The 14,987-nt window shown below is 41.2% G+C and overlaps 1 protein-coding gene across 5 annotated transcripts in view; it reads left to right on the top strand.

The window, feature by feature from the left end:
- trpm3 (transient receptor potential cation channel, subfamily M, member 3) overlaps positions 1-14,987 on the top strand; it is a 120,191-nt gene that overhangs the window by 72,088 nt on the left and 33,116 nt on the right. For all 5 annotated transcript variants that reach the window (XM_082553316.1, XM_082553313.1, XM_082553315.1 and 2 more), the window contains 3 exons: positions 1,629-1,803; positions 2,147-2,270; positions 14,655-14,727. In XM_082553316.1, coding sequence (XP_082409442.1) covers positions 1,629-1,803; positions 2,147-2,270; positions 14,655-14,727 — 372 coding nt within the window. The remainder of the gene's footprint in view (positions 1-1,628; positions 1,804-2,146; positions 2,271-14,654; positions 14,728-14,987) is intronic.

Below are 14,987 nucleotides of genomic sequence, written 5' to 3'. Positions count from 1 at the left end.
CCTTTTCTCATCTTCTTCTTCCTCTTTTGTGTTCTTCTGCCAGAGTATCTGTATTGTAGAGAAGTTTAGAAAATTGATTTTTAGATAGTTCCCCGATTCCTTTCAATAACTTCCATTTCTGGACCGCGAGTGCTCAAGTATCAGGTCAAACATGGAGGTGTGTTACTGCACAGAGCTGAGACTGTGAAAATGAGGAACTGTCGGGGGCTTTTCATCCAGCTAAAGCTCAAAGCATAATATGGTGTGAATGTCTGCCATATTGGTTTTCATAAAGAATTTAACTGAATTCAGTCTTATCAAACTGGGAACACATGATCTTCATACCAAATCACATAAAAGTTATAATATGGATTTTTGTTTTTTAAAAGCTTTTCCCAGCCAAGCTGTCTAAGAAGCAAGACAGCTTTTGTCCTCTGCCAGTGCCAAACTTGGTAGATCTATCTAACAGACTCCAAGTGGTTCTTTCAAATGGAGAATCCTCTTCACACACTAAGGTTAATTATGGAGTTCCACAGGGTTCCATGCTGGGACCAGTTCTGATTACAGTTTACATGTTTTCTTTTATATATATACTATAAACATATTCATCATATTGTTAATAAAAAAATAAAAAAAAGAACAAAAATAAAATTAATGTTTACTCATTTCAAAAATGCACCCTGCGACAGACTGGCGACCTGTCCAGGGTGTACCCCGCCTCTCGCCCTATGACAGCTGGGATAGGCTCCAGCGCCCCCCGCGACCCTGAAAAGGACAAGCGGAAGCGAATGGATGGATGGATGGATGGATGTTTTCTTTTTCCTCTAGGCATTATCATTAGAAGGCATAGCATACATCCACACTGGTATTCAAATGATATCCAGCTTTATCTATCCATGAAGCCAGATAATACACACCGATAGTTAAACTAAATGGTTTAAAATGGTTTAAAGGCAAAAAGACCCTATTTGAGGAAGCACAAAGAAATTGCAGCATGTGTTGGTATTAGCCTTAAAAATAGTTCTGGTACCAGAGGTTCCAGGGCTGAGTCTTCATTGATATATGAGTCTTTTTTTCCTTTAAGCTTGACTCAGTGCAGTCCTTCACACGCTTTGGTTTCTGTCACTTCCACAGTCACATTAACATCACCCTAAAAATTATTTTTTCCATTGTACTTTGTGAGATTTTGTTTTATTCAACTCCCATTGTGTTTTATGTGCTTTTGCAGCTTTTTTCTATTTCTGGGTGTTTTCTGAAGTTGCAGTGCTTTTGACCTCTCAGGGTCACCGTACAGATTATAGTCAGAAAGCATATCACATGGTTATTAGATTTTGAAACCGTCGAAAAAGGAAACCAAACAGGAAGCGTGATCATATATCAAACATTGTTTTTATGTGCTGACACTAAACTGAATATATATATATTGTTGCCTGAAGTTTTTTTTTTTCTTGAAAGCCTCATTTGACTACCAAATCAGTGCTTACAGCGCTTTAACTATAATTATACTGTACATATTTACATGGAGTTCATAGCTAAGCTGAACTGCTTGGCTGCCTATGGCTGCTTGTAGCTATATTTCTGTTTTGTTCTTTTATTCTTTCACTCTTTACCCTCCTGTTTCTCCTGCTGCCACTTGTTTTCACGTGTAGGTATCGGTCAGGGTGTGCCAGTGGTGGCACTGATCGTAGAAGGGGGTCCTAATGTGATCTCTATAGTGCTGGAGTACCTCAGGGACACTCCTCCAGTTCCTGTGGTGGTGTGCGACGGCAGCGGCAGAGCCTCTGACATCTTGGCCTTCGGACATAAATACTCAGAGGAGGGAGGGTAGGCACTCACATGTACACATTTTACAGGAGTGGAACGGCAAGCATGAATAGCGTATGAAAAAATTGGATGCACTGTAGATGTCAAGGGATTGTTTTAGATCAAAATATCTTTGAATATTTATGTGAGTTTGTATGCAGAAACTTGGGGAAAAAAATGAAACTTGCTTTAATAAAACACAAATGTGAGAATTTGTATTTCAACAAAGACTCAAGAGATTTGGTAGCTAAGAGTTCCAGTCAGCCTTGGTTTAACCTTCTGATATAATTTGCCTGTTTTCCTGTCACTCTGGCCCCGTTCTTGATACTCTCTTTTCTTTTTCCACACCTTTCTGCCTCTGCAGCATAATTAATGAGTCTCTAAGAGACCAGTTGCTGGTGACCATTCAGAAGACTTTCACCTACAGCCGCTCACAGGCTCAACATCTGTTCATCATTCTCATGGAGTGCATGAAGAAGAAGGAACTGGTGAGTCACTCCTTCTCAAACACTCCTTATGCATTTGCACATATACATTGTGGTAAACACATTGATGCAGAGCTGCAAATGCATATGTGCAGATGGAGGAAATGCAAGCTGATGAACAAAATATACATGATACATTAAAGCACAAGCAACCTGACACAGAAACACACAACATTCAGATACACTATTAAACAATTTATAACATAGTTATCACTATTCACCTCTGTAAAGATGCCCCAAAATGAACAAATATGGATTTGTCTAATGAAATGTTTACATCTTGAAACTGAAGCACTTATTTCTCCATCTTTTATGTATGTAAATCATGTAATGTCAAGTCAATGTAAATGTATTCAGATGACTTTCAGGACCAAATGGCCTTCAACTTGAGAATCTGTGCCCCCTTTTAAAGCATTCCACCAGAACAAATGTCTTGTGAAGGAATGCAGTCACACACATCCTTTACTCCTGGGAAGGAGTCCCAGTCCCTTTGAGAGCAGTCACATGACGCAAAGGTCTTATTAATGCTGTTAAATACTGTCTGTGGAGTAGGAATGTCTATCTGTGTGTATCTGTATATAATTATGTCTACACATCTACTAATGAAAAGTCATTTGCACTGCTCAATTCTTTAGCAAAAATAGAGAAAATTTGCATAACTTTCTGAAATGTGTTAACAGTGAACATTATTGAATGTTCCTGAAAAACCCAACCTAAATGTTCCTAATGAAAAGAAATGACACCACTGGGCAGCCTATTACATACACTGCTATACCCAAGGACTCTGTAGTGGTCCAACTCAACTGTGCATCCTGTTCCTGAGAACATCAGCTTAACTTTAAAAAGTTATTTTAAGCCAAAACGCACAAATTAACCAGAATGTTTTGTTAATAAATTGCAAATGTGTTCAAAAGACTGGATCATAAATGAGGAGGTCAGTAAAGCAAGGCAGCTGGTATAGTGTAGTGTTGTGTTAGTTGTAGTTATATGTTTATGCTCTGTCTAATGGTTTCTGTTTTTATTTTTTTAGTTATATCCAGTAAAAAACATTTTTAAAAAATCTGACATTTACTTCCTCAACATTTATTTCTAAAGCTATTTAAATCTTACTGAAGACAGACAGGTGAGAGTTATTGCTCAGACTAAGTAATTTCACTTCAGTTTTGTATTGAAATCCAATATTATACAGTACAGGGCAAAAGGCTTGAGCCACTGCTTATGTCTTTTTTCTTTTCCAGGAAAATGGGAAAATGGTGCAATGATTTATTGAAACATGTGCAAATTGTACGGTATGCAATATAAAATTCTAATGAGATGGAAAATCGATATTTGGTATGAGCTACCCACTCACATATATGCAATTGTGGCAAGGCTTGCAGTTTTGCAGGTTTGATAAGACATGCTGCGAGTAAAAGTGTACCACAATGTTACACCCAATCTACATGCACTCCTGCACAACCTTACACTCACTTTACAGCATAACACTGCAATATATTCACTCTGATACAAAAACACCCAGCAGCAGTACTAAGTCATTTGCTACTTGGTTGCTTTTGCCCCAATTTGGTTTAAACATAGTTCACTAGATGCTTTGTAAGGAAGGGAGTGTTTGCCAGATCAGTGATTTTTGGGACTGCTGGCAGATCGTGGCATTTTGCCTTTTAATTTGTAATCAGTATCATGCACACACACACTTTTCTTTACTTTAGTAAAATGCTTGAGCTTGAATCCAACACATATTTTGTGATTCAGTCAGTGTAATAATTACATTAAGTCAAAATCTATAGATATAGTACATGCACACACATAGTATACATGTAGCATTTTTGCAGGCAGCTCAGCTTTGGTCATGGCTGTGCAGCGTGTAAGTGGATTGATTACACTCTCAATGGGGTTCCAGTGGCTGACTGATCCTCAAATTAATAGATCCTCTGAACATAGTATACAAAAGCAGAACAATGACATGTGAATCATTCAGCAGGAGCAACTGTAAGGCCCAGATAATCCAACGCAGCCTCTCCCCGAACTCACAAAACTGTTATAAAAAGGGCATCTTTGCAGTGCTGTCAGTCCACAAACAGGACAGTCATTGTGATCTCCACACTACTGGATGACTTAAACATTTATATAGCAGCTGTCAGTTCACCAGATGCACAGGTTAGTCCAGATCAAAGCATTTCACAGGTTATTGACAAACTAGTAATTAAAGCTTGAAACCAATCTAATAAAAGAATGAAAGAAAATAAGAGCGCAAGAATAATTAATTTTATTTATGCTCTCACACACAATAAAACAATCCCTCAATAAAAAAATAAAAAAAATCATAAAGTGAATATAAAAATAACTGAAAATGTGAATTAAAGGATTTCAAGGTAAAAAAAATAAAAAATATATTACCAGAAATAATTAATAATAATAATTCTAATAATTCTAAAAATATATATAAATAAAATTAAATAAGCAAATTGAATGAGGTAAGTAATTTCTATAAACCACACTAAAAAGCCAGCATAAAGAGGTACTTTTGTTTTTTAAAGACTTCCAGCTGCTCTCAGATCCTCTGGCACACTGGCTTGGGGCAAAAAAAAATATGCTAAAAGCTGTCTCGCTGAAGGTTTTTCTTCTGCACTTTGGAACAACTGAAGGACTTGTGCCAGAGGACACAATGAGGAGACTTCACTCAGGCAAGTCTGCTGGACCAGACGGAGTGAGTCCCCTTGTCCTCAAGGCCTGTGCCCCCCAGCTGTGTGGAGTCTTTCATAAACTGTTTATGCTGAGTCTGAGTCTGCAGAGGGTCCCGGTGATGTGGAAGACATCATGCCTCGTCCCTGTACCAAAGACGCCTCGTCCCAGTGGCCCCCAGGATTACAGGCCCGTGGCACTGACCTCCCACATCATGAAGACCCTGGAAAGGCTCATCCTGGACCAGCTGCGACCCATAGTAAGACCACATCTGGATCCCCTTCAGTTCGCTTATCAGCCTCGTCTCGGAACAGAGGACGCCATCATCTACCTGCTCAATCGTGTCTACACCCATCTGGACCAGCCGGCGAGCACTGTGAGGGTCATGTTTTTTGACTTTTCCAGTGCTTTCAACACCATCAGGCCGACCCTCCTGGGTGATAAGTTAGCAGCGATGCAGGTGGATGCTTCTCTGGTGTCCTGGATTGTTGATTACCTGACAGGAAGACCACAATATGTACGTCTCCCACAGTGTGTGTCTGACAAGGTGATTAGCAACACAGGGGCACCACAGGGGACTGTCCTCTCCCCCTTCCTCTTCACCCTCTACACCACAGACTTCAGCCACTGCACAGAGACCTGCCATCTTCAGAAGTTTTCTGATGACTCTGCGGTGGTTGGATGCATCAGCAGGGATGATGAGACAGAGTACCGGGCTGTGGTCGACTCCTTTGTCACGTGGTGTGAGCAGAATCATCTGCAGCTCAACGTGGCAAAGACCAAGGAACTGATCGTGGACTTCAGGAAGACCAGGAAACACTTGACCCCTGTTTCAATCCAGGGGGTCAGTGTTGACATTGTGGAGGACTATAAATACCTTGGAGTACACATTGACAATAAACTGGACTGGGCTAAAAACACCACAGCACTTTACAGGAAGGGCCAGAGTCGTCTCTATTTTTTGAGGCGACTGAGGTCCTTCAACATCTGCCGGAAAATGCTGAGGATTTTCTATGAGTCTGTTGTGGCCAGTGCGATCCTCTATGCTGTTGCATGCTGGGGGAGCAGGCTGAGGGTCGCAGATGCCAACAGACTTAATAAACTGATCCGTAAGGCCAGCAATGTTGTGGGGATGGAGCTGGACTCCCTCAAGGTGGTGTCGGAGAGGCGGATGCTGTCCAAGATAAAGACAATGTTGGATAACACCTCCCACCCACTCCATGACATGTTGGTCAGTCACAGGAGCTCGTTCAGTGAGAGACTGAGATTACCGAAAAGCACCACTGAACGACACAGGAAATCATTCCTGCCTGTGGCCATCTCCCTGTACAACGCATCCACTTAACACACTGTTTGCTGCTACAACTACACATGTTTCTTTTCCAAATATTTATTTATAAGTGACTTATGTATGTATGTATATATATGTATATATTGTACTATTCTTAGTTAGCGTATTGTCTGTCTTGTCTTAATGTTGGTTTAAAATGGAGCACTGTAACAAAAAATAATTTCCCCCAGGGATCAATAAAGTATTCTGATTCTGATTCTGATTCTGATTAAGAGTCATACTGCTTCAGACTAAGTATACGAGCCATAAATACTGAAGCAATTCCACGAATTTCTTTAAACCAAGTTAAAGAATTTTAAAATAATACAGAAACTGACAGGCAACCAAAGTAAGGTCTTAAAGTGTTCTGTCTTTAAACACTTGACTGCAGAGTTTCTGAATCACCTGCAGTCAAGTTATAACAGCATTTGGGTTTAGCAGAACATTCCAGTCCTGTTTGATATACACACATCCATAAGTTTCTCTGTGTCACTTAGATAGAAAATATTTATGAGCTAATAAAAGGAAGATTAGGAAAGAGACCCTACACAAGATCTAAGTTATAGATTTTTGTTTCCTGCTTGTTGGCTTGGGGCAAGTCCAGGAGAATTCTTTTTTTTTTTTACTTGTTTCACTCTCTGAACTTAAGAACCTATAAATAAACATTTATTTTGGTTCACTTTTATCCAACTTGAGCTTTAATGAGTTTGATGATATCTGGACAAAAATATATAAAACACAATTTGAAATGCAACCAATTGGTCGTCATCAGATGCAGGGGTAATAAACCTTCTGTGTAAACCTGTGCGTGTAACTGATGCATCTTTAGGCTTAATGGAAGAAAAAACTAAACCGAAAGACATAATCATCCTTGGCTTGTAATCTTAACAGTGCAATTCAACATTTATTAAGGACATAAAAGTTTGATTAAAAAAGTTGACTTTTGTATTTCCCAGCAATTTCTGCATCTCTCATAAAAGTGTCGTTTTTGTAGCCCATCTGCCATACAGAGAGTATCAAAGGTGTTTTTTTGAAAGGAGAGAAATGGATATGGTTATCTCTCTGCTGCCTATTACCTTTCTGTTTCTCTTACTGTGATGATTTTACCACCCTCCTAACTTGCCAAACTAATAGGCATCACATGAGCTTCCCCTCCACTCGCGCTCACAGCATGTCTCTGTAGAATACATTTCAGGCTGCATTTTTCAGCTGCTTTCTTCACGAGTATATGACAGAACAGATGCTTCCCTATTTCTGCCCAGCTGCCTATAAAGACATCGTAATAGTTCACGTTCACTTGCTGTAACCACTAACCTAAAGTGTATTTTTAGCTCTCCGGGCTTTTCTTCACCATGTGTTTTACAAATACAGTATAATTATTGTGTTGTGTGTTTTGAGCTCTGCCAAACACAACCGATCTGCAGCTCAGTAATATACCTCCAGCTATACATCCAGCTTTTCCACTAACCTGCTTCTTATGTGATGCTTTGAGTATAGACTGAAAACTCTTAACTTTATTGTACCTTTAATAATGAGTTTTGACACCTCAGTATATATCAATAAAAAGGTGTTTTGACAACCATTAGAAGGATCCAGGTTTTTCCAAGAGCAGCTACATAAGAAGAAACCACCCCCACTAACTTCTGATGATGCACACCCAGGTATTTGTTCTGTAAGCAGGCTTGAAATGTGATAGAAACCGTTCACTTTTCTAAGGAAATATTTGAAACTCAAATTTTCTTTTCTAGCCATATGCAAACTGCACAAAAACCACTCACTTGATAACGATAGAAAGATAGAAAGCTGTGGTACATCTCTCCTTAAAGATCTGTCTGTATGTGAACTCTGCAGAACCACAAACTATTACAATTACTATTTACCAAGTGCACTAAGTATAATATAATGTGGTATTACGGTGATTATTCAGCACCCATAGAATTAGGTAGTATCCAACACCCACGGGAGTAGTCAGATCACACAACAAGCTTGTCGTCATATCCGAAGCAGTAGCGAGTTAATCCTGAGTCTTTGCACTGGTCTGAAAGGGGCAAGTGTGGAAGAGAAAGACAAAGAACAATTGTGAGTCTATATGGCTCTCTGTCAGAAGGCCTTTGCTTTGATTTTTGACTCTGTGGCAGAGACACCCAAGTAGAAAAGATCTAGACCGCAGGTGACTGGCTGTGTGTGTGTGTACTGAAGAGGTCTAGTGAAGAGAAACAGGAAGACCAAAGAAAGTGTCACGGCTGCCGAGGCGAGCCGTGTGGAATAAATGAGGATCCAAGCGCAGGCAGTCGTAGAGGAGTGAAGGTGATTTATTGAACACAAAAGAATGTGGACAAACAGCAAACGGGGCTCGAACTAAACTAAACTGGGAAACAACTAAACTACAGAGCACAAACCTGAATGAAAACGAGCAGAGGAGGATGACAATGAACAGCAGGGAGAAGACACGGTGGAAACACAGACGAACCGGCAACAGGCAGGAGAACACACAGGGCTTAAATACACACACCAGTAATCAGGGGATGAGAGACAGGAGGGCAACACAGCTGGGAGGAATCTGGGCTGACGGGACAGGGGAAACGTAAACTGATCACACTCACATACGACACGGACCTTCACAATAAAACAGGAAACTCAGATACATGGAACCAGACAAGACATTGAACTAAACAGACAGATTCACAAACAGATGGGGAGACACCATAGACAGACAGGTACAGACGCAGACTTAGAGGCAGATCGAAAATAACACAGAACTTAAACAATCATCATCTAGAAAATGATAACAAACCAAAAGCGCTGGGTCACCGACCCAGGACCATGACAGAAAGGCTGTGTCTTATTTTGCTTTACCTTATTTCCAGCATGTTGGTTTATTTATGTGGACAGTTTGTGCTTCAGTCATTTTCTTGTTGGCTCTCTTTTGTTTATTGCACTTAATGTTTTTTACACTGCATGAAGAGGGCCTAAAGTACACACTTTTTCAAGACATTTTTGCCACGCTGGAATGAAGACAAGGTAGTTTAGGGGTAAAGTTAATCGGTGACTAATATGCACCTTTTGAGTTAGATGTAAATTGCTCTCACATGAAATTTATTGCATACACTCACCAGCCACTTCCTTTAGTTGCGTCCTGTTTGTATTGGGTTGGATACGCTTTTGCTTTCAGACCTGTTTTAAATCTTCATGACATAGATTCAACAATCTGCTGGGAGGACGCCTCAGCGTGGACTCAACTCGAAAGTGGACTTTCTGGTCCACGTTGAGATGATGGCATCTCACTGTTGCTGCAGATGTGGGATATGTAGAAGCCATTTGAATGCAGTGAACTCACTATCATGTTCAAGAGACCAGTTTAAAGTTTTTTGGGCCTTATAGCATGGCACCTCATAATGCTAGAAGTAGCCATCAGAAAGGTACACTTTGGCCATAAAGGGATGCATGTGGTCAGCAACAACACTCAGGCTGACTGTGGTGTTTGAACAAAGCTCAGTTGGTACTAAGAAGCCAAACGTATGCTGAGAAAATATCCCCCATACCCTCAGGCCACCAGCATCTGTGTGATCTATACAAGGCAGGGTGGATCCCTGGTTTCGTGTTTCCTGTTTCCATTTCCTGTTCTTAACTGACAGGAGTGGCACATGTGTGGTCTTCTGCTACTGTGGGCCCTTCTTCACTTGTGCATTCCGATTCTGCATACCTTGGTTGTTGCAAGTGATCTTTGAGTGATCCTTGACTTCCTATCAGGTCAAAGCAGTCTGGCCATTATCTCTGACCTCTGATCAACATGTCAGTTTTGCTCAGAGAACATCTGCTCACTGGATATTTTCTCTTTCTCACACCCTTGTCTGTAAACCCTAGAGATGGAGGTGTGGGAAAATCCCAGTAGATCAGCAGTTTCTGAAACACTCAGGCCAGCCTATCTTGCACTAACAACCATACCATGTTCAAAGTCACTTAAATCATCATTCTTCCCATTCCAAACCTGAGTTTGAACTTCAGCAGGTTATTTTGACCATATCTATATGTCTACATGCATTAAACTGCTGGCATTGGCTGATTAGCTATTAGCATTAATGAGCAGTTGAACAGGTGTAGCTAATGAAGTTTGCTGGTGAGTGCATAATAAATGCATTGACAGACGTCAAGCCATATCTCACTTTTGAGAACAAGATTTAGATAGGTGGGGGGTCCTTAATATATATCACTGCAGCGTAGTTGCATGAAAGGATTCACCTCAGACTTCCCAAATTTATCTTTATTGTAACTCACACTGCTGTTAGTGCTTTACAACCCACAGGCTTTTTAAAATGTCATTATTCTGGACAGAATAACTGGACAGAATTAATCTCTGCCTTTGAAATAAAATGAGGGTCAGGCCTGTCTGCTGGGTGGTTTTCTGGGGGACTTATTTCCCATAAGACTTAGAGACATTTGGGATTGGTCAACATCTGTCCAGCATTTCAGATGAATTAGGAAGCCTTTCAGGCATTTATATCAAGCTAACAAATGCTCATCAGTTATAACCGCTATCACCCGTTTTCTCTTCCTCCCTGTCCTGCATGTAGCACTCTGCAGTAATAGTAGAGCTGGTAAGCTCTGAGAGAAACTGTAGCATAACCATAAATAACTGCAAAATAGCTCTTAAGGGCACTTAAATGTGGGAAATACATCAAATGCTTTAATTGTTTATTTATGCATTTTTTTTTCTGTTGTTGATCTTGGTTGATGATAAATATCTCACACCTGTGACTTTAGTGACATGAACACATGACAGGACATAGTGCTGAGCCACCCATAAAGTGGTGTTTCTTGCTTTCATGGCACCAACCAGAAGATATTTAAGGCTGAAGCACAAAAAAGAGTTTATATTAAACTGCCAACTACATATTTTTTACTTATTATTGCTGTTCTGTATCATTAATCTTTTTATCATCAGTGTCATTATTTTCTTATGTATTATATTAAATTCTCTATCAGATGAACATTAAAACCACCTGCCTTATGAAGTCTAGGTGAACCAACAGTGCTTTGGACATCACATCCCACAGTAACATCCACATGAATGGCAGAACCCTGGGATTCCCAGCAGATCATTGCATTGTAACGGGATGATGGGACTAGACACTGACTGTGTCAGTTGGGTTAATGTTGTGTGATTGGTGTGATTACTGCACCCCCCCCCCCCCCCCCCCCCACACACACACCCCAGCCCACTTGGCTCTCAGAGTATGTCCAAGCTTTGTATAAGCTTTGTTCCTCCACAGTCCTGACAAGAGATACTAAGAAAGAGTAGGAGGAAAATGAGAGCAAACGAGCGACTTAAATAGACCATGAGGGAGAGGGAGAGAGCAAGTGGGAGGGAACATGGTAGGGACAGATGGAGGGAAAGAGGAGGGGATGTAGGGAGGGATGAGGCAGGGGGGAAAATGGTTTGGCTATATAGCAAATGGGAAATGAGGTACGCAGAGAGTTTGAGGCACAAACAGAGGGAGACAATTCCTTGGTTCATTATCAGCAGGGCAGTTTATCAGTTTAAAATTTCATGAGTAGAGAAACTTATTTCCCTCGTTCCTCTGTTTCTCGCTGTACTGAAAGCTATTGGTTTATGGTTTCTCCCAGAAAGAAAGAAATATACATGTAAATAATTTATGGTTAAAATTCATCCAGATGAAACCATTAGCAGAGTTTTGTCAGACTTGAACTTTTACCATTGTTATTGCATGAGCCGCAGAAGACGATTCAGAAACCCGTGATTGTGTGTTTGGCCAGTGTCAGCAGGATCTTTGCCTGTTAAATGAAGATGAATGTTTTGCAATCAGCTCAGCTCGCTGGAGTATGAAGAGCTGTTTTCTGATCCTCAGGGTATGCAGCATAGCACCTCTGAAGATGCAAGAATCCTGCCTGTTCCTCTTTAATTTCACATATCAATCTTCAATTTGCCAACACAACATCTCGCTCCTTCTGGCTTCCATTTGCTTCACGCACGCTTCCTCTTTCCTGCCGCCTTTTCTCTCAATCCCTGCCTCCACTTGTCTCCCTCTTCTTGTCATTAATGCGTCTTTTCTTAGTTCCTCTATTCTTGTCAAAAGACAGCTGGAATCCACAACAGATGGGTGAATTTATGCCTTGAGTGGAAGAGCAAAAATATTGAAACTGTGTCTACCACTGTGCTAAAGTTGTTTGCTCCCAGTAAGTACTCAAGAGCGTCTTTCAGTGTATGAGGTGAGAAAAAGGAAAAGCTGCCTGTTTACTTTCGCTCACATTTATTGATGACTCTCTGTGGGATTGCTGAGATTAAAGCAGCCTTGCATTGTCTCAGAGGATATGTAGCTCAGCTTCTGAGCAGCAGTTTCCCAGCCATAGCAGGTAGCTCATATGCACGGGGTCACCTTGGGGATGTAATTGGAGGGAGTGACGAGGGATGAGGCAGTGGGCAAAGGATGAAGGGGCAGCATGCCAGTGAGAGGCTGCTGTAAGATTAGTGATTGACAAAAAGATGCTGGGTGGAAGAGAGAGCAGAAGCTATAATCATCGTTCATCTACCACATTATCTTTCATTGTAGTCCTGAAGGAATTTGACCAAGAGTCATGTGTGTGTGTGTGTCAGGGAGTGATTGTAGGGGAATTCTTCAACCCACTAATGATAACTACAGGGTATAATGGACAAAAAGCCAGATTGGTTGAAATTAGACACGCACCCAAACACACCCTTAACAGCTGTAGATCTAGCTGCCCTCTCTGCCTTCAGATATTCTTTCCCTTTTGTCAGTATGAGCAGTTCTTTCTGTAAATCATGTTGTCAGAAGGTCACACATTTCACATACGCCATTTGACTTTTTCAAGCCTCTACACAGGAGCACAGATGAGACTAATCAGTCTCTTAAACTCATAGTCATGCACGCACACTTGGAAAGACTTTAACATGGGATCTACAGATGGCTCCCTAAATGTGTTGTCAGTGTCTATTAGAGTGCAGGCAATGAGTCTGGCATTGTGGCAAATGATGCTCAAGCCACTGGCCACACTATGAAAATGCACACAGGTGCACTGTAACTCCAGGAAGCTAATGAAATTACGCTCTGCACCAGCGACTCACTGGTATCAAGAAGATCTCAATCGATACCTTTACATCTCATTACACTTCTATTTCACCTCTGGAAAGACCCCATGATTAGATGGGCACATGACCACCACATGCACATGAGCATGCACGCACCTAAAAGCTACCCTTATTAGCAATTAGTTTTTGTTCAAATGAGCAAAGAGCCAATATAAACAGATAATGTAAAATATCAATGTGGACTTGAATTACTTGTGTTCACTTAGTGTGAAAGCGGGAACGAGATATAGAGGGATAAAGAGGAGGGTTAGCCTACAACATTGCAGCATTGCCCAAGGGATGCAGCGGCAACAGCAGCAGCAAAGACTGCGGATTCCTGGAGCCCCACGAAATGAAGGCATTTGGGGTGGGGGTGTAGATGGGAAAGAAGATGTGCTGCGGGGAGGGAGGTGGGAGGAGATGGATGGCTGGTTGTAAGGGATTAGAGGAATAGCTCATCAAGCATTCAGAACACGGATTCTCTCATGCTCCCACAAGGTGCCTTTCACACATGCACACATATGAGCACGTGGGCCCACACGCTAACGCCATTACGTGTGCGCTGTTGCTATTTCTGACTTTTAAAAAAATCAAGAAAACCCACAGCATTTCTCAAATTACCCTCTCAGCTGACTTTAGCTCGCATCCATCGCACCATTTGTTCATTCTCACACATGATATAAAATATGCAGCAAATAAAGATCTAAACTGGGCAGTGAGTAAAATATTCCCTTTAAGCCTAATCCGAAAAGTGTACGACACAGCGGAAAAAAAGACCAGAATGAACTGTGTTGGGGGAAAAAACCTGCAGTTCTTATTCATTTGAACCTCCTCCCTTTTGTGTTTTTACTCGTTCTCCTCAGTTGCCTCCTCAGCAAATCCCTTCATTCCCTCTTTCCAGTGAACAGGCTGCTTGTGGAGTTCTCTCTATAAGAGCCAAGAGAGAGGGGGACTACCGTACAGTACATGAGAGGATTTCGTCAGCTCTCCCCTTTTCCTCCACCAAGCACCTCAGCAGAAGTGTTTTTAGTGAAGCAGTTTAATCCAGCAAATAAGAGCACACACGATGTAGCTATATTACTTTCTTTATATGCTATGAGCATACATTAAGACATTTGCTCCAACAAGAATCACATGACTCAAAACTAAAGCTGCTTTGCTTTCACAGGAACAACCTCACCTCACTCCCAGACGCTCTCGCTTTTCTGTCTCCTTGACTTTCTTCTGTGTGTGTGTGTGTGTGTGTCATTGTCTGGTCATTGTCTCACAGATAACAGTTTTCCGGATGGGATCGGAGGGTCATCAAGACATTGACCTTGCCATTCTCACTGCGTTACTCAAAGGTGAGTATGTTGGTACGTGTGTGTGTTTGGTGTTTGTTGAAGCATGAGTCCACAGTGAGTGACTTCAATTTCACTCCTCAAATGTTGTTATTTGGCAGTTTCTTTACATGAAGGGAAGATGACTGTTTCAGAAAGCGTTCCTTCCTCATACACTGTTCCAGTTAGTTGCTCAAATCACACAGCTTTCTGTGGTTACACCTCATAGCTCTGGAATAAAACACAGAGAAATCTGTCTGATCTCATCAGCCAGTCACATGGCA

The sequence above is a fragment of the Aulonocara stuartgranti genome, assembly GCF_965226115.1.
Source record: "Aulonocara stuartgranti genome assembly, chromosome: 12".
Taxonomy (NCBI): domain Eukaryota; kingdom Metazoa; phylum Chordata; class Actinopteri; order Cichliformes; family Cichlidae; genus Aulonocara; species Aulonocara stuartgranti.
Note: the sequence above shows the minus strand (reverse complement) of the source record. Positions and strands in the feature narration are given on the sequence as shown.